The sequence below is a fragment of the Papilio polytes genome, unplaced genomic scaffold (assembly GCF_000836215.1).
Source record: "Papilio polytes unplaced genomic scaffold, Ppol_1.0 DF822067.1, whole genome shotgun sequence".
Lineage (NCBI taxonomy): Eukaryota > Metazoa > Arthropoda > Insecta > Lepidoptera > Papilionidae > Papilio > Papilio polytes.
In genome coordinates, this window is record NW_013527137.1 from 2,842,618 (window position 1) to 2,867,818 (window position 25,201).

At 32.2% G+C, this 25,201-nt stretch overlaps 1 protein-coding gene across 1 annotated transcript in view; it reads left to right on the forward strand.

Moving 5' to 3' along the window:
• Nucleotides 1-25,201, forward strand: part of LOC106106840 — a 31,932-nt gene that overhangs the window by 2,502 nt on the left and 4,229 nt on the right. Inside the window, exons 3-10 of the mRNA XM_013287498.1 lie at nucleotides 19,663-19,738; nucleotides 21,129-21,221; nucleotides 22,673-22,734; nucleotides 22,814-22,885; nucleotides 23,206-23,343; nucleotides 23,810-23,875; nucleotides 24,157-24,348; nucleotides 24,928-25,194. Of these exons, the coding sequence (XP_013142952.1) occupies nucleotides 19,663-19,738; nucleotides 21,129-21,221; nucleotides 22,673-22,734; nucleotides 22,814-22,885; nucleotides 23,206-23,343; nucleotides 23,810-23,875; nucleotides 24,157-24,348; nucleotides 24,928-25,194 (966 nt within the window). The remainder of the gene's footprint in view (nucleotides 1-19,662; nucleotides 19,739-21,128; nucleotides 21,222-22,672; nucleotides 22,735-22,813; nucleotides 22,886-23,205; nucleotides 23,344-23,809; nucleotides 23,876-24,156; nucleotides 24,349-24,927; nucleotides 25,195-25,201) is intronic.

Genomic DNA, 25,201 nt, shown 5'->3' on the forward strand with positions numbered 1-25,201 from the left:
CGCGCAATTACGTTGCCGCTGAATTACAAGATAAACTGGAATTAGTTCAGCTTGGAGACCGATTTAATGTAATAGATAAAGTGTAAACAATTTAGTACAGTTAACTTTTTATATTTGCTAGCCACTTGGAAAGCAAAAAAAAAGTTATCATGATTATTTACTTAATTCATTGTGGCAGTCAAATTATTTCACCTTACTGGGTAGGAAATTTAAGTCCTGAGACAGAACGTAAACGTCTTTTAATTATTTTTATCTCGTTTTATTTGTCACAAAAGCTTTCTGAGTTGTCGACTAGATTATATAGGTTATTAAAGTCACATAAAATTAAACTGTTTCAACCATCAACTTTGCATATTCAAGGATATTTGTGGCATTAGGGACAAAGTAGAACAATTAAAAAGGTTAGTGAGGTCTAATGACTATGAAAATTATACATCTCAGTTATATTTTAATAGTCAGAATATTGTAACGTATTCGTCAAAACTCCCTTGAGTCATTTCAATTTTATGGACTTAAGGCTTGTTGTTTTGTAATGTTTATTACTCTTGATACCGCAGCTTTATTAGAGCTCACAGAACAATAAAACCTTCCAATTTGATTACTAGTTTAATAGCTGCCACAGGTAATAAAAAAGAAAACTTTCATCAAAGGCATGTTTACCTCGTTGATAAACTTCAAATAATAAAATGTTTTTTGCAGACAAAAGTAATTAATTGACTCCATTATCTTCTAATCTGTTTGGAAAGAGTTCATCTTTTTACAAACTCTTTCAATTAGCCAATTGCAATAATTTTATCTTTAAAGCCAGAATATTTTTGCATTCCATCAAAACAAAACATTTATATTTTTTGCCACTTCTTATTCTTAGAAGTTACGAAAAAACAATTGCAAAAATTAAGCAAAACGTGCAAAAACTTTATACCTAAAAATTATCTTTGTACAGGTAAAGCAATCGTGCCTGTCGTAATAAGCGTACCGAAACTGAATTTTAAACGCCTCGTATAATTATCTCACACCCATTCACAAATTATTACGAAAATAAGAATGCCAAGGCTATACACGTAACACAGCTTAGAGATATTCGGCGCATTTGTCTCCCTTACGATATCGGCCGACGCATCGTAACAGACGCAATGAAACCATCAAACACCGACCTATCGCTCTTCGGATAAATTAAGAGGTACCCCTTGTTTGACAGGTCAAAGTTCACTGGCTGCACGTTACCCAGTTTTCTCCCCAGAATGAGATTGCTCTGCGACATTAAACCAGCCTAATGTAAATTTTCCTCGTAAAGTCGCGTTTGTTTGTTGATAGAGACGCTCGTGTGTAGTATTGCATTATTTCCTTTGCTCAATTGTAGGATTTTAGATGCAAGTTCATCAAGCAGTTAAGAGATGTACAACAAAGTTAAAGACGGAAGATAAATAAATGAACAGACGAACTACAAACAAAAATAAATACAACGGAATTGACTTAGAAATAAGGATATTGAATCTATACTAATAGAATAATAGTAGCACAGGCTATATTTTGTATAATTTTTATTGTAGACGATGTCACGAGTAACAGCTAGTACGTTTTAAACAGTTAGAGCAATTGGTGGTTTTAATTTAGCTTCAAATCATTTAGTAATAATAACCATGGGAATTATTGTTGTTTTGGGACCGGGTTACTAATTTTACATGTAGATCAAAGTAACGAAAACCCGGATGTTTTGCATGTTGTCAGTTGAATGTATCACGAACGTAGAGTGAATTATACGTCGTGCGTGAATAAGGTGCCGACGTGTCTAGTGCGGACAATGACACAAAATTAGTGGCACACAGCATCTAAAAACTGGACCACGTAATACGTACATATAGATTACTCTTATAATAATGACAGTTGACCACCGCTAACTTGCACCTCGATTTGAAAATTTAAATACTACTGGATCCGTTTAAAAAATGCTTGTACTATAAGTAAGACAGTTGTTGCTCGCGACTTCGTCCGCATGAAGTTATAACCCATGTTACTCACAGATAAATTACCTATCAAACGCTGATAGATTTTATAAAATCAACCCTGTAGTTTTTGAGTTATTTCAATACATACAAAAATACAAATCCTTCATCTTTATAAGTTATGCTTGAATAACATAGGCTAGTTGTTAGTATAACTTATTTAAAAATAACCATACCAAGTCTGATATTATCGTGAGCAGTACTACAATACTTTTTTAAAATTGCAACTTTAATAACGTTCAATAAAAATGACCCCGATAAAATGAATGTTCGTTAAATTATAGCAACTGCAGCAGATAGCGGCGTTCTGAATCTCGGCGCAGAACTGTCCTCTAGGGAATCTGGCCGCATTCATTTGAATAAGAATGGCCAAGTTCAGGACCCACGGGGACCTTATAGAACCTTTATTCACTCATGTTCAATACGCAATTTAGTTGAAAATTTACTATAACACGCTTCAAGGTAGCGTATGTATCGTAGTTTTGACTGTGAATGTACTTGGTATACACAAGTTTTTGGTCTTAAATATGTTTTAATGGTGAGTGTACAATGCCAAAACGAAACATAATATCATCTCTGTCATTTTCAAAGAGAGAGTGTGGTAATAATGGTTTTAATACGTCTGTGACCACAATAAACCGATGGTAAGGATGTTGTGGACATCCTTGATAAATGCATATTCTATTTGTTTTTCAAGAGTCGATATCAAACTTTTATAAGATATATAATTGAAAACGATTTAAGAATCGATTTGTCAAGTTGTATAAAAGCCGATTTAGGTATCGTAAAAACTTTTAATTGGCATTATCTGCCTGATGGAGTTTATATTGAAACACTCTATCGTATATACGTGTAAAAAGTATTACGCACATTTTAATGTGAAAGGCGATAAAATCATTGAATATTTCACATTATTTATTCGTCAAAGCGTTAGGTAACTTAGTGTTAAGTTAAACGAGAAAGTTATCTTCCCGTAACATATTTGTATATTAATCAATGTATCGAATTAATATAAAATTCTGAATATTATATAACTTATAAAAAGTAAAAGGTATCATAATCATGCATGAGATTTTAACCGGATATTCCTAAATAGAAGCGAGATGCCATAGAAGAAAACGTGCCTATTCACAATGTAAAATCAAACCAAACATACATTGCAAATTCCTTAGTTTCTAATACGTTTTAAAATCTTATTTTACTGTTATTCCGAAATGAAACAAAAACAATGTTAACATGTAACCACACTTAACACTTAAGTTCAGGAAACAAGGTCTAGTAACGACTGACAGCTTTCATAACGCGACCGATTTGTTCGCCCAAACGGTCGCAGCCGGCGGCGTAACAAATGGGAACATATTTAAAGGACATCAGGTCGTTTTTTTCTGTGCACAGTTATTTTTTCGCTTTTGTGACAAAATTGGAACTTTTGATTTGAATCTACTTTCGTTTATTGTTATTGATATACAAAATTACACCACTCTCTATCAAAAAATCTAATCTATAAGTAGATTTGAAAACGATCTCTGAAATTGAGTATAACGGAAGCTATTTCGAACACACTTGGCATATGAAGCGGCACAGTCTTCCATAACGATGGCAACGCCAATATTAAAGTTTTCTCGAAACGGAAAAAACAAATTTAAAATTTACTTTAAATTTTAACGCCTCTTTTTTATAAAAATAATCAACATCAGTCGGGCGACGCGAATTTAAACTACATAAAGCAGTAGCTATCAAATCCTGACTTTTTGGGAAAAGCAAAAGGAGTTATAAAAATGCCAGTTTTTAAAAGGCTTTTAACCAAATTACAAAAAGTACAGGTTGATTTTATTAACGACGAAGTAAAAGCCTAGCGTCGATTTAATTAGAATTTATATTTTTGAGGAAAGGCTTAGTAAAACTGTTTTTATGTTTTTATCAAATTAATACTTTTAAAAATCCTTAAAAATGGCTGCTTAATATGATAAATAATAACAACACGAGAAACCTGCACAAAAAAGGAAACACAAATAAAAATGATGGTCAAAGCATATGTATTTAGTTTGCGAGTACACTCCCAAATACAATTTAAGAAAGGAAATTGCCTCTTGGTTAGAACCCGTACAAAATGGAAGATGTGATATTAAATCTGGATGACAGTTATTAGGCCACTGCCGAGTGCCGCCGCTGAATCTACAAAAAGAACTCACGACGAAATGAGATGATATTTTGTTGACGACAAAATTTTAACCGAGACCAAAACGAGATTTGCATTTAAACGTAAACATTTTCCAAGTTTTATTACATCGCTGGATAAATAATCGTCTGACGGAAGGACATGAACAAACTTACTTTTTACTTTTATACTATGAGAAAGTTTAATGAATGGTTCGATGTTTGTTACCCAGTAACTACAGAAAGGATTAACGGATTTGTGTAAGATATGGCACAAAATGGAAGCTGGTTTAAAAAGATCACATTGGTTATATATTATCTCGAAATAGAATAGTCTATTTCGCGTGATAGATTAATTTTCCTTTTTTACATAATAACTATAATACAGTAAACACTCAATCTTATGCGAACGAAGTTGCGGGCATCATCTAGTGTAGGTATAAAAGCATAACCGGAAAATTAAGAATGAAGAAAAAATGAAAGAGGAATAAAAAAGACTGGTTTTGTTAACACATCAACATAAAATCCTGATGCGGTATTTATGTTAGGCCTCACACAAAGATTATTCGTTTGATGAGGGCAATTACTAGCTATTTACGATCTTCTTAACCGGGTTAACAAATTTTTATAGGTTCATTGGCGAAGATGCTACTGATTTGTCGTTATTATTTTTTATGGTATAAGAACATTATTATATTGTTTCACCGCTTGTTACCGTGCTGCATTCTACTGTTTGACTTACTGTTTTGGTTGTAACGAAATTTTAAGTAGCCTATAGCTGTTAACAATATTATTACTTAATACAGTAAAACAGTCAAATCTAACTGGTTGTACCTGAGATTCATGAATACAAACTGTTCAGTTTTATAAGCACTAAAATATAGACATGTAAAATATACATTTTGGATGGCATAGACCTTACGAAGCAGGTCACTCATACATGATTATCACGATCTATCTATCGAGAGTGCAACGGTAGAGAAGAAGACCCCATTAAATTGATGTTGACGGAAATGTATGAAATCCGTCATTGTACACAATTCCTAGGCAATGTATAATACCTAAAATCGATTGAAATCACCGAGAACCCACAAATGCAATTTAACAATTTTTCATAGAAAACAATGTTTTCATACCTTGCTTTGCGATTTTGGAATTCCATACCATTTCTATAAAATGTGTAATTACCAGGATATGTGTGTATTTAATAATCTTTAAAACATTCCACATATTGCCAAAACAGCTTCGAAATTCTATTTTTCCTAGACAAAGCATACAATTTCTAGTTATCATACATTTCCGGTAACATATACATTATAAAAATTTTAAACAAACAAAGTAATAACTCGTGTGTATAATTACAAGATAAGCAGTCGCCGATGGCGTTCCCTTTAGTAATAGATAGAACGTATGCCAGTTTATTGGGTCTATAGCATTGAGAAAATTACAAGCGAGCAACGAACGTGATTGGCACTCCACCAACAAAAGAATCGAAAGAAATTATTACAGCTGACTGGATACCAAACGTGTTCAAACAACTCAGTCAATCATGAAAATTACCAGTAACATTAGAATTTATCCTAATATTTCGTAACTTAAGAACTAATTACCATTTCATAACCACATATGATAATATGAAAAATTAACAAACTATAGTTCTTTTCTGCTTGATAAAACATAACTGGCGTTATTTCTTATTCTTTTTTTTATGTCCCGAATGTTCTCTGCTCAAGATATTTATCAAACCTTTTATTGTAAAGTCCATAATAATCATAAATCAAAATAAGCAGCGAATTTACTGTTAACAAAAATTCTTATGTTAATATATGGTCGTTTCTCAGTCTTAAATATCTCTAAAATATTAAGATAAGAATTATTTTTTTCACTTTGCAAATTTAAACTTTAAAATGTAAATTCCACTGTGATTTTAATATTCATTTGAATAATTGGACGATTGGCAGAATTATGCCTCTTAGCTTGTGGACAAACGTTGGACAATTGAGGACATATCGTTTATAGACCCGTTATTCTATTAAACAAGGAATTATCGATGGAATTGAATTTATATCTATAAATATTCCATATAACATCTTTAAAAGAACAGATATGCTTACTAGGAGCTGTTGAATTTGACAATACATAATGAAGTAGGCAATACAATTTAATTATTTTTTAAAATTGGTAATTAACTATATCCTTTTAACATTTATTATCTCAATAAAAACAATCCATCAAAATAACGTAACAAAAACAAAATAAAAACATCTCCTTTGATCTTGTACCAGGAAAACATAAGAAATAAGGAAAAAATGAAATGATACAAACACGCTCAAAGATGACACAGTCCGTGGCAACGAGACGCCGAACTAATAAGAGCGAACGCAGCCGTTTTCATATTTGCACAAATTACATTAATGCTTATAGCCCCGCGACTGGGGGCGATGTTAAAGCTGTCACAGATAAGCGTAACAAATGTACGAGTCTAATACGAAAAATAATTGTGCGTTAATAGCCAAAATTAAATGTATATTTAAATGCATATGCTTTATTTTTATTGGCAATTAATATTAACGAGTGTAGTAATTAATAAAATTCAAATTATAACACATGATTTTATAATATTATTCGATTTACGTTCTAACAATGTTAAGCAACATTAATTCTTTTTTTAATTTAAATTAAAAACCTCTGACTTTAAGATGTAACATAAAAATTCTTTTATTAAATTTAGAAAAAAAAATATTTTATCTGCAAAATTCTTCAAAACTATACTGAATCCTTAATTTTTTCCACTTATTGTATTATTCGTATAGCCTTTAAAGTCTCTCTCATTCGCTAATTACTCGTATTACGGTTATTTGTCTTTAATTTCTAGTGCACACATTATATCTAGGTTAACGTGGTTACACGGCGCTTACTCGGCATGTCTTTATAACGACGTTAGACATCTTTCCCATTCTGATGTCTTCGTTGATTGTCGCTTACATAATTGCCTACATTCTGAACCAGCACGGCACTGCCTCGCCTTCAACGAAAGGAAATTAGTTCCTCAACACGAAATATTTTCTTAATTATACTCGACGGGACACAAGGGGCGACGTATTTCTCATTATACCCGGATCATTGCCGTCCTCTTCGCAAACTAAACGAATTGACGCTGTGACAACATCGGAATTATTATAAAAGTTCTTGTTGAACTAATTAAAACATAAATACTTTTGGCGATCATTGGTAACACGCACCTACATTAAATTGTAGCATACTTAACTATTATGTTTAAGTTTGATATTACTTTATGGCATTGCATTATTTGAATATCGTAAGAAACATATTGTTTTCTTGTGAAGGTGATGAAGTAAATGTGTATGAAGAAATACGACATACTAGATCACTCGAGTGCGTTACGTCATCATTACGTCATTATGCATTATCGCTTCAGTTTCCTTATGACGTTTAATATACATTCATTATGTTTTATATCTCTGTTTTACATCGATTACGGTAATAATATCATGGCTATTTTAGTACAAAATTAACTGATACTTTTGAATATAACATTTACGTAGAAAAACTATTTTTGAACATGACTTGTTGAAATGACTTCTTACAAAAGTTTCTTTGTACTTTCTAAATGTAACAACCAACTGAGCAGACTGGCCGCGAAATCTAAATTACACAAAACAACAGAGCCACGTTACTTTACTTATTCTCTAGTCGAAGCTAACGCGAATATTCCATTCAAAGAGGCCTCTTTATACATAGTAACCGTAGCCAATGTGTGAATAGCGGTGTGGTCTGTCGTTGTCGACTCGACGACAAACTCTGTGAAAAAGTTAGCGCGCGACGAATTCGTAACTAAAACAAAAACGAGCAAGTTTGCTATCAACGATGGGGAATCGCTAATGGTCCCCTCGCCGGCCGGCCCCGGATCGCTTTCTAATCAAATCATTGGCTAGTTATTTACTAAAGCGATGAGAATTCTCCTTAAATGATCGAGAGATTTAATAGTATTTTTATAGGTCAGAGATTTATAAAATTCAATCTATTTCTCGCTACTACCATCTTACAGGATTTTTATTTTTATTTACTTTCTATAGACACTATCGAGCTATCCTTTAAGTTTTCTTTAATAATTTTAAAGCAGGACCTGTAACTCGTAAGTACTTGTGAACAAAAATGTATTCATGAGAGCCAATAGGACATCCTTTCTTTCCATATTTGGCTTCTTTCCCTCTAACGTTCCACAAGTATGGATACCCAATGGTAATAATTATCTGTCATAAACATAAATTGTTTGGCTATGATCAAAGCTTCATCTAAATCAAACAGTCTGTATATAGAATGATAGCAATAGTAGCAACAGTCATTAGTCTCGCTATAGCATCGATGCGTTCCCAATCAAAGCTGATTACAATTCCGGGCGGTTAACACGTAAATCCGATGTGGATAAATATTTGCACGACAGGTTGTAAAGCGTACGTGCCCCGGCGGATTAATAGCCGGGATACAGTTACTCGACCGACGGCCCACCGTAAACATCAAATTTAAATAAACTACCGATCTACAGGACAAACGGATTCTAATTTGACAAGGCAATATTATCAACGATAGATGGCGTTGTTATAAAATCAAAACACGCTTACGTCTTTGTTTCAACACCAATCAACAATAGAAACTATTTACTTAAATTCTTGTAGGTTACTAGTACAACTTCGAAGTCATTTTTACAATTTAATATTTTCAGTGGCACGGCATTGATTATAGCAGAGGGAATTTTAAGTAGCCTGATACTAAAATAGGCTAGTCTTTTCATTTCATCGTGTTCCCTAAATTCTCAGTAAAGGTAAACGACTTGAATACAAATCGCACGCGCAATTACATGAATTTTAATCCTCTCGGTGGAAGGGAGGGATATTTAAAGAATTTCATTATAGCAAGACTCCTAGACAGGGCTCGGAATTCATTTCGTTCTTGAAACGCACCTACTAAACATACTTAGAATATTAAAGTTCTTGGAAAAGAAAACTTACATTTTAATTTAATGACATAATAAAAAAAATGACGAAATTATTTAAATTAATATCTTGTGTCTACGTTGTGAAGGCTTAAATTACTATAAAACTTTCTATCGTTGAATATAACTTACATAACCCAGTCGATTCTATCCAGTCACGTAAAATATTATAGACGATTATTATAGACGATATCCATGAAATAAATAAAGAAGTAGTTAGTAACATCCGTTATAAAATGATAAACTCTTGTAATTTAGTATCCAATTGTAGACTTATTTAATTTATCAAGTCTTTTGAGAGACCCAAAAACGATTCCCACATTTTGGGTCTCTCAAAATTCTTTATAATCGTGGTCTATTCGCGACACTACACAACAAAACAAATCGATCTAAAAGCTTAAAAGTTCTAAAAGAGACACTTCCTGATGTTATCGACAACAATTGACTAAAATGATGTGTGCCAATTATCCTAATTATATTCTAATTAACGTTTAAAGATAAAGAAGAGTAACTATTACGTCATACAATAACAATGACAAGAATGCGGTTGATACAATCGTGACTGCAGTAGGGAAGGCTGTACGGCGTATTTCACGACAACACAACTGCACTCTACCTACATCTACATGTATTACTAAGCCTAAGATTTGCTCAAAGCTCCTTGAAACTAATATAATCGCAGGATCAAGATTTAAAGCCAATTAAGACATGATTGGAATGTTTATTCTAGTAGGCTTCTTGGAATATGAGAATTAGCAGTCAAGTTTTTTAAAAAGTTCTAATTAAATAATATGAATATAGTTAATCCAATTTATTGTTACAGCTCCTTTGCAAATATATAACTTTATAATTTTGATTAAATGTACAAGTATTGTAATTTTTATTTTTACACGAACAAAAATAAACCTGAAGTTTACCTTTGCACAAATTCGATAATCCAAATGTCATTTGTATCAGGCGGTTAAGAATCGAAATACGAACTAAGTTGAAGCAGTAAAAGGTTAAGTTAGTCACGTTAAGTTACGTTCACGAAACCTTTTGCTTAAATCGTGCGGCGAGTTCTTTAGCTGATTCACAGTAAAGGAAATTTATTACGTTTGTTAAGTGTTACCAAAGATCTTTTAAAACATGAAAAATTGAAAAACACTTAAGTACAGTTCATTTTTAAAAAAGCTGCATATCTTTTAAAGAAAAGAAAAGAAGAAGAACTTTTAAATTCTATGTATCGGTATAAAAAATAACTGTACATATTTCTATAAAAGGTGCCCATTATCGTAGAATTTACCCTACTAATGCTTGTATTAAAGAACAACTTAAAAATATATGCAGTAAAAGTTGCCAGGAATTCAAGGTGTGGCGTACGATTTATAGAAACACAATGACCCCGTCCACTGTTTGTATCCAATGAACAATATTACTTCGTGTTTGTTAAAAGTACACAATATTTAAAAACAATGGTTTATTTGATAGTTAAATTAAACGATATCGAAATGTTTAAATTTTATTTAAACACTGGTGAATGTGATAAAGCATTGCAAAATCCGAATACACGATGAAGCCGCAAATTATAGCGGCCGCGGGGAAACTCGTTTTGTCTGTTTCATTACAAACCGCATTTGATGAGCGTATTCACTGTTTTAACTTATTATATTTTTATAAGGCAATCCAATTTTACCAATTTAACACAATATTGACATTTAATAATGGTTTAAAGTTGCCATATCATTATTTGACTACTCTTTCAGGGCATGTTATACTTTTCTTTTCTATCTATAAATAAACATTAGTACATAGATTCACATGAAGATATACTTCATAATAAATGGACTTGTATGTCTCATATATCGATTGTTTACATAAAAAAAAATAAAAAAATTAAACAAACGTTTCAACCTGTCTTTTAACACATACTAAAGTTACTTCTCCGATGAATCAAATGGATAACAAAACATTGATTGCTAGTAAATTAAAGGATCAAATTATATTAAAACCAAACAAATCGTTCCTTATTCTACAGTTCAAGTATTGAAACTAGATTCCAGCAGCAAAGAGGTTTATTTACTAAGATGTTTCCGAGATAAAAACAAGAAAAATACTTTATATCCTAATACAATATTAAAGTTTCTTTACCAACTAAGAATCACATACGACAATATCCCGGATATTACTCCGCATAAAAAATTAATGGAATTGAACAGAGAATAATAATTTAACTGCCAGTATGCAGGATTTCTAGTTTTGTTTCATGTCAAAACAGAATGTTGTTCAAAGTGAAAAGTCACCGCTTGCCCTTTTTCATTTCTCCCCAACGGAAATCAGTCAAATGTTTTGTCAAAAAACTCTTTTTACTTTGTCTTGTAATCGAAAACGAAATTCTAAAAAAATACTAATTTGTATAAGTTTTAGGGAGAAATTAAAAAATAACACTCATAAATATGTCTTTAATAATTATACTAATTAAGAAATTTACATTTAATTTTTTAACTCTAGAAAAAAAAACAATTTTAGGTAGCGATATTTTTCGTTGAACTGTAATAATATTTTTTACTTGTTAAAAATATTCCAACATAAAAATTGGTCTAATGATAAACATTATGACGATAATTAAGTTAGCGTAGGAAAAAACATACAAAGACATGAAGCCACACAATTCCTGCTTCTTAGAATGCGGCAGTCGGCGTTCCTTATAAATAAAAAACATCCTATCTTCGACACAAGGAATTAGATATATGATTCATAGATAATGATTACGGAATATGTTCTCAATAAATCATTCGTGCGTATCGTATTGAATCCTGAAATTGTATTACAAAAAACGTTCAGAAAAAGTTATTCAAAATGATTTAAAACGAAATCAATTTAAAGTAGGAGTAACTAAAGTAGCGTAGTAGGTGAAGTGTAGTATTTAAATATAGGCGCTAGAAGTTATTTTATTGACTAATTTGATTGGTGTTATAATTGTTTTGTATAAATAAACATTATAAAGAGGAAAAACTGAAAAACTATTGAAAAGCTACCTTATTGCCGAATAACATTGGATATATTTTTAAATTTCACGTGGAAGTCGCGGGTAACAGCTAGTCGTCATAAGTCTGAAAAGTTGACTGATTGTATTTTATAACCAATATACATATAAAAGACTCCACACGATGAAAACTAATATCTGATACAAAAAATATCTAAATACTATTCGGGGTTTACAAGACATTTTCAAATGTCTAGATAATAGCTAATTATATGTTTAAAATCCGGTCTAATTTGACAACAGCTGTCGTATTCGATTAGTTATCTAAAGTGAAAGTGATTAAATAATATCAAACGACGTTTTTATTTTAAACCAGTTTTTCTACGCGAATTTCACTTTTGTTTTTAAAAACAAATGAAAGCACTTCATTGCTACTACGAGTATATATGAGTAATATCCGTTTTATTTGAATAAAATATTTGTTAAAGGATCTATAGATCTTTTTGTATTCAATTAGATTATTAGACGTTGATACAATTATTGACTTCCAATACAACAGAATCAATTTATAGATTTGATTAAACCTTGTTCTGTATGTCCCAGTGTGTGACGCATAAAGTATGGCTAGCCAACAACACCACAACGAAATGTTACGAGTAATGACCATCAGTTAATCTGAGGGAAGTTTTTGCTACTATTTTTGTAAATACCATAAGTGATTTAAAATTTAAAAGCGTTCGGGAGAGTTTACAATAAACCGATATTGCCCTTAAGTTCTAGATAGTATGGACATGGTTTTTCTCTAAGCTTAACTAGATCAATGCTTGAAAATCTTATATTTTGAACCATAAACGAAAGATCCTTACGTTAAATAGGAGTTGAAAATTTACAAACATTCTCTTGCCATTTAAATCTGTTAACAGGAATTTGTATTACCATAAGTACAAATAAAAAACTATATAAAAAGAAATAAAACGCTGTTGACTTTGAACACATTATAAAACCTGTTCGATAGGAAACATCACCGGTTATGAAGCTTAGACAAGAATTCCAACCTTGATGGAGCTCTAATTGTGGTCATAGGCGAGAGTGAACGGCTTAGGTTACAATGCCGAACAATACCAGTCAATACATGTTCTATAACCTACCATATGTTAAATCTATTCATAAACATGACCTTGCTTTTGCTAAATGCAAACGATTAAAATAGGCTTGCGTCATTTTTAAACGGCGTTAATCATCTTTTACTAATTCTACACAATGCATTTTATCTTCAAAAGGTGCCTCCTATGAATACGATATTGGATATTGTTATAAACGATTTACGAATCTCTTGGTATTACTTGGTATATTGACTTTGGTGTACAATTCAGTGACTAAAACACTGATCATATTTGATATGAATTTTCAACCAAGACATGCAACATACAAGAGCTAAATGTTATACTGAATGTACCATACGTTTGAAGTAAACAAAAAATAAAAGTGTGTTTGTTTTTGTGCTTTTTTTACAAGCAAATGTTTTCAATCAAGATTTGATAAATAAATCGTAATAAATCATCCTAAAAACTCGATTCTCACAAATTGCCTTAGATGGAAATCTTTGCCGAATCGATCGCGATAATTTATTTACAATGTGTACAGTATAAATATAATATAAATCCATGCCGTTGCCTTCTCCCTATCTAATAAATATCGGTAAACAATAACGTACACAAAGTACAAAATAAAAATCCTTTCAAACAAAAACTTGAGCTAATGTTTACCCTGTCTACCCGTCCCTTAGATAAAGAAGAAAAATGAAATTTCTTATACATTCAAACAAGGAATTTTAATCTTCCACTTTTACATATTTGCAGAGTCCCGCCGCGCCGACGGAAACTTTTGTAAAAAATTAAACTTTCGAAAGTGCAGATCGAAGTCGAGCCGGCGACGCCCGCTCATTTGAATCCCGACTCGCTCCGCCTTTTGTAGTCAACTTCATTTAGCGAACTTAAAGTGACTCTTTTTATTTTGCTACCGGCGAACAATTTAAGAGATGCATTGTTGAAACGGTAACAAATTGCAAGGCATGATTGCGTTAAGAACTTTATCGGTTGGCTAAAGTTGGGGATAATCGAGATTTGAGAGACGCTTTCCGAACGTTGGTTAATTAAAAATTATAGAATGGATTTTATTAAATGAATTTTAGGCACTTTTCTCCTTAATATAATGGAGTATAAGCTACCGTAAATTATAACTTAACATTATTTTTTATTTTATGAGAACTTTTACTTTTTTGTGGTTTTTAGTCTTTTCGGTCATCAATAGATATGTATTGTTAACATTAACTATTATTGAAAGTCTAAAACAAACGGGAAATTATTCATAATTTGTATAAGACACCGTTATTTTAGTAGTCACTAGCTGATGCCCGCTTTTCCGTCCGCGTGAAATTTAAAATTTATAATAAAAAAAAGAAAAAACATAGCCTATGTTACTCACAGATAAATAAGCTTTCTAACGGTGAAAGAATTTTTGAAATCGGCCCTGTAGTTTTACAGTTTATTCATTACAATTAAACAAAATTTTCCGCTTTATAATATTAGTATAGATGAATTGTAACACACGCCGGTTCATTAATATACTTCATAGAGTACGAGTAAAGAAAAAAATACATATTTTATGGTTATATGTATATTTTATATTACAGCAAAGGAAAACTGTTGTAGTTTTATTCCCCACCGAGTTTGCAGTTGCAAAGCAAACATCGTAGAGTTGTTGCATCGAGTCGCAACAAGTGTTCGCAGCAAACATCTCGACTTTCCAATGCAACTGTTGTAAACATTTATCTCGATTTATATTTTTATTCAGAAAAAATATTACATATGCTAGGCTGAGTGTGGATTTAAAAAATTAAAAATGGAAAGCCAGAACGAGTTTTATTTATAACTAGCATTCGCCCATGACTCCGTCCGCGTGAAATTAAAAAACAAAAGTGTGTAGCCTACGTGTTCTTTCAGACTATCCTCTACATCAATACCATCTACAAATTTCATCGAAATCCGTCCAGACATTTAGGCTATAAACTCTAACAATTATTTATATATCCATCTAAATTTTCAGATTTATAATATTAGCATAATAGTATAGGTATAGTAATAGTGTAATATAGTATAGTACAGTATAGTATAGTATAGTATAGTATAGTATAGTATAGTACAATATGGTACGTTTGCGCAAGATTAGGAAGAGTGGAGTAAGAAAGGCAGAAGGGAATGTCACGAAGTCCGCCCGAGGCAATTTGCTACCAAATGTCGTTTGCTACGTGCCCCACGAATAAAGAGGAAAGGATAAGCCCTGTATTACTTTAGAAGCGGTTTCTTTACAATGACGTGTCACTTCATATTTGTTTTTACTGAGTGAAAGAGGAATATTAAATCAAGACTGATTAAGACAGACACATAAAAAAAATACTTAATCGGAGAAGAAATAGAAATAGAAAATAGAAATAATTTTATTGATAAACAAGAAATTAACATTTACAATAACAGTTATACCAACTAAAAGATTATTATTATACAATTTGTGGTTAATATACGTTTAATCTGGTGATGCCCACACTAGGCAATAACTGTATCGTGGGCACCGAAAACAGCAGTAAAAATCTTTCCTTACATTACTTACTAAAAACCTAAAGGCAAATAAATTCTTCTTTGATACTAAATTTTGGCTTAAAAGTAGTTCCTAAATGAAGTTATATTTTTTACCTTAGACTTCTAAGATTAAGGATCTAAGTTCTATAGAAACAAATTAAAAAAAAATCCTTTAGAGTTTTATTAAACGAGTAGAATTGATCATTATCATAATCTGCAATATTTTTACTATAACGAGTAATTTCTTTCAACTCCACAACCATATTCCCCAGCTTCCGTTCCGTACTTAATTTTTATAAGTGCGCATCTATTTTTCTTTTTACCCCCAGTTTCCGTATTCTGTTTACGAAACACCCCTTGAAGATTTACGCGGCTGACGCGAGCAATAACCGACCGGCCTACATAGAGTTCCCTATTTTAAAATGTTCTCGAAACCGGTGAAATATTGCTTCCAGCCTGACACCAACGATACTCCGTATATTTTAGTCATCGTCGAGAATTGATCACACGAAGATGGGGATGGATAACTTATTTAAAACGTTGTTACGTAGGCCCGACATCTTTAAAGTGACGAGACAATTTACTTTAGACGGTTAATAATACAATTATGACAGCACCCTTGTAGAAATGTCAACAAGAGTTAAGAAATCTACATAGCTTTATTGATTTTGTTATATATTTAACTGAATAACAAAGATAAATGCATCGAATTTTAATGACGTTTTCGAAATAAATCTTAAAAGAAATGTTATTAGTAAGTTGTGTAGATTTCGTATGTATAGAGTGTTACGAAACTCTAACGTCACGAATGTAGTCCGTATCAAACGTCTAAATTTGTCGTGGAACGTGATTTGATTTGCGGGCTCACTGTTATTGTGCCATAAAACAGAGCTGGGGGCTGTGAGAAGTAAACTTTTTTGATCTTGACAATCCTCTTGGGGAGACGCGTGTGGATATCATATGGAGAAAATGAAATGAATGTTTGGAACATGAACTATTAAGTCACAGAAATGTTCTTTTACGTTTTATGTGTTTCAGGAAAAGTGTCCTTTTTAACACGAACGTAAGAATTTAGAAGTGGAACATCTGTTGCTTTTATCATCACATTTGTTGAATTGTTACGTACTACTTTATTTTATGATACGGTAAAAGAAATTCTCAATTTCATTTGTATTAATTTTGTTGCGATATCACCGAATAATTTAAAAGTCACTTACAGAAGGTAACATCTATAAACTAAATATCAATGGCCGCTAATACAAATAAGGGAGCAAAATTTAAGTTCACCAGATCGTAAAACACATTAGCACGTAGTTGAAGCCCACGCGTGCCTCGCACCAACGATATTGGGGTAAAAGGGAAAATGCATTGGCTTTTTGTAATGTGCCAATAACCTGGGGATTAGGACGACGGAATCTGACGCGAACTTCCATTTTGCGAGCGGCATTTACGTGCCCTAATATGCTCACAAGGGAGGCGTTAGGCAATCATGATAGATAATATAGACTGCATTATGTCGATAGTTATATGCTTTATAACGCTGTATATGAACGCATTAGTAATAAGAGGGTAGCAAATTAACTTGGCGTTAAGTAACTAACAGAATCATCGATAAGAAGTACGATGACAAGAAGGTTTATGGAGCCTTATTCGTCATAAGCGATTCTACATTAAACAGCTTTTAAAATTATATTTCCTACCTATCAATAACTACTCCTATCAATGTAATAATTTAATAAAACAATTAAGTACTTAAGTTGTCCTTCAAGGTTTTAGACAGCTACTAAAGTCCGAATAGATAAAGAAACAATGCGGATACAATTTTGCTCATTAGCATTATTACTTGTACGGAATGTCATGAACTTTTTAAAATCATAATATTTAGTGAATTTATTTTTAAAGCAATAAATATTAACACAATAGGTGATCACTGCTTTAATTGAGTTTAGATTTTAATATAAAATTAAGTTCAGAACTTTATGGTAAAAATAAAAAGTACGTTTCGCTGTTTGCTTTTAGTAACTAATCTATTTTAAACTAATAAAAATCTATTCTAGTAGTAAGAAATCCAAACTCTCTACACAAGCGAACTAGGTGTCCATTTCTAGTCAAAATACACAGATTGTTTAGGTATGTATTTTTATCAGACATACCGTTCTTAAACATAAGTTTTAACTAATGATTAAGTCGTAAAACAGCATTTTTCTCTCTCATTATTATCAAGGAGAATAAGGGAGATGAAAATATTGCTGTACAAATGTATCGGCAGTGGAAATATCAAATATCGCGACGTCTGTGTAACTCTGCCTAAATAATGGTCGTGTGATAAATCACGGCTGTCGTTTCGTGATACTCTTTCGGAATATAAACCGGTGGGGGTTCAGTTTAAGGCAATACATTATTGCATGATATTGCATCTTTACCTGCGTTTACCCTTCGTATGTTTGCGTCAATTATCGAACTTTGTTGAACCAGCCTTGTAAAATAATAATTATCTCGTTTTTGTTCTAAGAAAATGTAAAAGAAGGGAATTTTTTTTGTATGTTCTTTCAACAGTGAAACACTACTGTTACGTTCTAATAATCAAAGGAATATATTGCTTTTAACATAGAATTTTACATCAAACATATCAGAGTTAATTATATTCCTTTATAAAACTGTTTACTCTCCAATTATTTTAGTTGACAAGATGTTCTAACAGCATTAATGTCAAAGACTTTGGAGTACACAGGACGAATTTGCAATTTAGATATCGTTTAAAAATATGCGGCCGCTATTTGAATACTTAAAAGGTTGTCGTATTAGGTAAACGAATACGCGGTCAATGGTATTAAGTAAGTATAACGAAAAAACTTAAAAACATGTCACCATGAAATAACAAGCTGGTTAGTTTGCAATTCCACTAATAATTTTAACTGGCCATTAAAAAATCATAAGACAGTCCCTCTTTTTTAAAAAAAATTATCTTTTAATAAACATATTTAAAATTAGCGTTTTACTTCTATACAAGGTTAATACAAACTTAACCCAATTAAATATATTTTTATGTACATTTTGTGGTAACCAAAGCCAAAACAGGTAATTATAAAACAACTTGACATCAGAATATCAATTAAGTAGAAAAATTAATTTTTTTTAATTCTCCATTTTACAATTTAAAATTCAATATCACTAGTTTAGCATAGTTTATAATTTTACGGTGACATATGTACCGAATTTAGAAGTATGTACAAAGGAATGTAGCGTTGCCTAGCTAGGCCGCACCTTACAAAGGCCTTAGAAGCTAGCATCCTTGAGAGGCCGCATTCCTATACCTTTACGGTCTAAGTCCTCATTTTCTTTTGCAATTACAAATATTATTTGTCAACATGTACTTTACTAATTACGTCTATTCGTTAAATATCTTAATTGTGATGCGATTTGACATTCTACCTTATCACAAAGGCATAAGTTTGTTTTTCCTGTACTTAAAAATAATTGATACATCGATGAAAAATCATCTTCAGTGCTTTATTTTCAAGTATACATTTTCCACTATCCACAACGATTATGAAGATATTAAAATGCATTAATTACATATTTTTTGAATTAATGAATGAACATGTATTTATTGCCACAAAAAACAAATAACAAAAGGACTTATTCTAGAGAAAACACAATCGCGGCAAAAGGTAGCCAGCTCAGCGTATGCAGGACGGAGCTGATTTTCAGCTGGCTCCTTCGCACTCAAGTAACATATACCTTAATTATTAGGGTAACCGGCCGAACTGATTACAATTAATTTTTCAAAATTCAAAGTCTTTCTTTATTTTAAGTCGATGTATTTAACAAAGAAGTAAGCGAAACAGTTGTGCAAAATCTTTAATTAATTAACTTTATTTGTTTCAGAACATCCTGGATAAATTCAATCCAGGCGCCCGGCAGATGATAACAGCTGGCAAAGCCTATCTCAAAGCGTTACATGGTTAGTGAACCGTTTATTTATTTAGCTTACTTCATATTTAATTAATTGGCTATGAGAGAAGGTTCTAATAGGAGCTATAGGAGGTAAAAATAAAGGAATAGTAATTTAAAATAAAGAAATTGCAAGAGATAAATCTAGATACTAACTGGCTACTAAGCACTCATATTTCTAGATGTTAATAAAATTGCCAAGTCTATTTCAAGCCACTTGAAACAAATTAACCTAGATGTCACCAGAGTGAACCAGTAAAGAAATCCGGAATGTTCCCTATTGAGTGAAACGCAAACAATTAATTTATATAGTGTTAGCCAAATGGGTGCATCTATATGCAAAACCTCAGTATTGTGCGCTTGTTTGGCTTCGGAACTGGGGCGGAGTTTGTGCCAAATTGTCTATGTTGGCTTATCTGGAGTATTATGGGCGACGCTCTAACAGCAATAAACTTGCCCATTGTGTAGGGATGCATGGCTCTTGTAGCTTGTTTCAACTTAAATTCGACGCCTCGTACGGTCAGTTAAATTGTTTTGCGACACGAAATGGATCCCGCATTAGCTTGAATTAAGCGAGTCCTCGCGTTTCTCTCAGCTTAATTGCGCTGACATTGTAATGCTAGAATTTGAAACTTTATGTTTTCGTTGTTCCTAAAATTGGCTAGTTTTTATTAGGAATTTTGAGGATAGAATCAGAAATTATTAAAACAGACTGACTGATGCAACTCAGAAATGACACCAATGTACATTAGTAAATGTTTAAATTCAAAGTAAAACGACATAAAATTACAAATACAGAATGTATGTCTTAAAATATGGGAACCTTATTTCTATAAAAAAAAAAAAAACTTTTAACAATCATCACTTCGTGAAAAGAGTGTTTTTCTTTATATTTTCTTCTTGTTCAAATACTTATAAATGTTTTGCTAAAACAATGAATAAAGTAATTTGATAGAATAAATTCATTATCATATTTATAAAGATCTGTTGTTTGTTCGCAAAGTAGGAATTATTTCGTAAACAAGACTTTATTTTGAAAGTACAAACAAGGCGAAAAGTAATATTGTGTTCGTAAAAACGGGACTGGAAGATGTATTTTTATATAAACAGTAATAACTATACTGAATTGTACGGGACACAGGAATAACCCTCAATTTATCAATTGCTTATGTTATTTATATTTCCAAACAAAAATTCCTTATTTGTTAATTTTTTTCTATCTTTCATATATCATTTTTCAATTACAAATTGCAATTTTACATCTGCTATAAGAAACCTTAGATTGCGATTAGTTGCTTTTTCACTATTTCTATTAGTTACATTTTAAAGTAAACGAGATTATTAGCTTAAGGAATGTTAAACAGAGTAGAAATAACGATTATTCTATTTATTGTGAACAGGCGCTGCCGCGGCATCTCGCCTCTACGTGGACGCAGTCGGCAAGCTGGGCCGGCAAGCGCAACAAGGAACGTGGGGTGGATGTGCGGATATTGGTATGCAATAATTAAATACTGATTTTACTGAAGTTCTGTTATCTTAACAAAATAACCTTGACCTCTAAGAAGCCGGTTCTTTGCGTCAAACTAGCGTAGATGAAAACTGGCTTTAAGGCCTTTTCTTTACAGAGCTTCAATGTGATTTTGCATTAGATGCATTTCATCATGTCGATATCCTCATATAGCTTATAGAAATTTAAAACAAAACAATAAAAACTACAATATAAAAGCCCTATTTATTTCTGTCACCTGTCTACTAACAATTTGATGTTAACTTTAATACTTGTTCTGTTGACTTGATAGTAAGAACAAGAGATATAACTTTTAACTATTTTGTTTACCCTGCAGTCACGTACAAAGCGATGCGCGGGTTATTACTTTAGCCGAGTTTACATAACTTAAACTTGTTTACCTTGATCTTAGACAGGATCTCAGCATTGCGTATATTAAAGTTAATGGAATCTGCTACAAATGTCGATGAATAATAAAATCGACATTTAAATACGCGACATAATTGCCTTGTGTTGACAGTCTGTTGGCTACATTTTTGACAATTTAATTTAATTTCATATTCGTATGAAAGCATAAAATTTTATGTATTCCGTTTATTGTTTGATTTACATTTTGAGTACATAATATAAGAGGCTCACACTCTTTCTATCATACTTCATACTAATATTATAAATGCGAAAGTTTAGATGGATGGATTGATCGACGGATGGATGGATGGATGTTTGTTAGAGTTTGTAATTTGTAGCTTAAACGGCTGAACGAATTTCTATGAATTTTGATATATTTGTAGAGGAGTACTTACGTTTGTTTTTTTAATACCACGCGGACTGAGTCACAGGCGAAAGCTATTATACAATATTTATCATTATATTTTGGGGGATTCTAACCAACAAATACTTATGTATTTCTAAACAGGTTACTTTAATTATTTTTAAAATATTAAAAGTAACAAGGGCATAGAAGTCGATCTCTTCATGCTACTCGCCTCAATCCCTTACTATCTAATTATTTCCTTAGACTAGAGCCATCAGTTATTGTGATTCTAACGACTCGTACAATCCAATTGACATTGCTTATTAAAGATGTCGGTTATATGCTGAGAGTAAACAGAATACGCACAAGTTCTGCTTTATCTTTTTTAATTCAACCAGATGTGAGGTTATAAAGTTAACTATTTGTGATCAAGTCACTGAAAGTTTGAAAGGTTATTGTAATAAAAGTACGTTTTTAATTAAAAAAACACTCGAAATACAAAATTCAAATATATAAATAACAAATCTAAACAGTTTTACCTTTACAAGGTTGTGATCACAGACCTATTAAAAACAGAGATGTCTGTTTCATCAACCGAAACACTAAAATTTTTCAAATTAAATCCATAGACTATAAATAATTCAGATAAACTTGAAGTGCTGTAACATTACAATGTTTTACAGGAACCGCTCTCATGAAAGTCGTCGAAGTTTACCGAGAGATACAAGATCAACAAATGAATATCGTAAGCTTTAATTCCGAGAATAAAATGTAAATTAATATTACCACAATTCGAAGTAATCCAACCTTTTTCTTTATTACAGTTAAAAGCATTCTACGTTGATTTGTTGGTCCCCTTGGAGACTAATCTGGAGAAAGACACAAAAGTAGTACAGGTTGGTTGGATGGAATTTTCCTTTCATAATCGGGTTTTTCTTGTAGAATCATTTTCGATGTTGTTTACCGAATAAAGGCAGAGCTCGGAGTTCGAACTTAAGTGTCTCCTTTATCTGAGAGATAAGAATTTCTATTAAAAAAGTTTCGATGTAATGTTGCGCTATCTAGTAAACGCACGACTTGTGTACGTTATAAAAGTACTGCATTTGAAGCGTGTTAAATAAAAATGTTCATTTTAAATGTAAACCTTTAATATTAAAGCAAATATACAAGTTGTTAAAGTTTCCTTGTACAACTTTATCCTGTTGTTTTGTTTTAGTCGGAACAAAAACGATTCCTCCAGCAACACAAATTGCGCTCGGAGAGTTACAGTAAGGCCGCTGCTACGATTAAAAAGCAAAGAAAAAAGAAAACCAACGTAACTAAAGTTGGATCGGCCATGGACAAAGAGATGAAGGTAAGTCCTGTTGCCTGTTAATTAATTTTATGTAATTAAATACAGATGGTAACAGCTCCGGCGATACTATTTATATTAATACATTCTTAGCATACCTTTTATTAAAATGAATAAACCACATTCTATAGGAAGAAGGGTTTTGTAAAAAATTAGTTCATATTTTAGAAACATTTCCAATTTTACTGTTTGAAATTAAAATAAAAAATGTAACCAGTTTAGTCGTATAGGCTAAAGGATCCATATTAAGCAATGGCGATCCTATTTTATTGTAACCCAATAAAATATTATGATAATCAGTGTCTAAAAGCTTTTAAGATAGTTAAAGTTAATTTAAAAATGTTATTATAATGTCCCCTGAGAATCAATTGATATAGAAACGATAGTAAGACACAAGTAAAAATACATTTTCATGTTTTTTAAACGGCTAAAACCTTAAAGAATTACTGTTTTTTTTTTTCGTTTACAGAGCATGCAAATACTCGAAGAGGAGAAAACAAAGTTGGATGCATTTTGCGAACAAAGCTTGAAAAATGTAAGTATTAGTTCAAAGAGGTTCGCTTTAGATAAGGCTTTTAACAACGAAGTATTAAGTAGAATTGCGTAAAATGTAAAGGATAAAGACCGTGCTTATAATGTAACTTCTTTATTTTTTAATTCTGTTTTGAAAATGTATGACACGAAGTTGAGTGGTCGGTGTTCTCTCATATTGGTAAAATACTCAATAATTATGGTATTACGATTACGATTGAGCTTTCTTAGCATTAGTATCAGGAACTGTGTTTGCAACAAATATGTTAATGTATGTAATTCCAGGCAATGACACAAGAGCGTCGACGCTACGGCTTCGTGCTTGAGCGCCAGTGCTCGCTCGCAAAGCATTGGCTGGCGTACCACAGCGCGGGCGCGGCGTCCTACAGCACCGGACTGGAAGAGTGGCTAGAGGTCTCCCGTACCAGGGAATACCTACCTCCCAATGTTGAAGCTATGTTCGTTAACAAGATGAGGGTACGATTAAAAAGTTTTGCTGTCTCTTACTATAGATTTATAAATTTTGAGGCTACTTTTGTACAATGTAGATGCGACTGTATAAATTATCTCATATTTCAATCTTCATTAAATGTCAAATGTTTTTAAAAGTAATTTATTTCAATTCTGGAACATTCTAAGGATATGAATGGGAAATAGTATTTGTGCAATCTTTGCCTCTCCCGCTACATAATGTGTCGTAAAAATCTGTCGCCACTAGCGTAAAATCATTTTATGGCCTCTCATATTTTATATGGCTGTTTAAACTGCGCGTGCCGTATGAATCTCCCGACGCACGGAAAAATACGCTACAGAATACGAAACCCTATGAAATTGCGTCTTCTGCGACTGACATTACTTTCACATGAATATGGTTATAGGGATATTAAAATTAAGATGCGATCATAAAACATCACGTATGCTGAATCGATGTAAATAAAGATTCTTGTAAAATAACCAATGTAACATGAGATAGAGAGTAAAGTTAATTGTAAATAAAATCCTCTTAATGATGTTTATTTTGAGACTTGTTGTACTAAAATTCTTTTGTTAACACAGCAAGTATCATTCTGGGCGGATGAAGACGTATATGCGAGTCCTCGAAACGGCGACGACGATGATCGCGCGTCAGTCGGTTCTGCGCTGAGGAAGACGCGCTCTGTGGACGCATCCTGTCTCGATGTGCGCTCTATAGCTGAGCTTGGCTCACCCGCACAAGGGCTATCTCGCGCTAAGTCAGACTTCAACCTGCAAGCGAGCTCTCATGGTGAACAAGGTAAGTTAACAAGTCATATATTTTCTAAGAGACAATTTCGATACAAGAGGTAGAAAC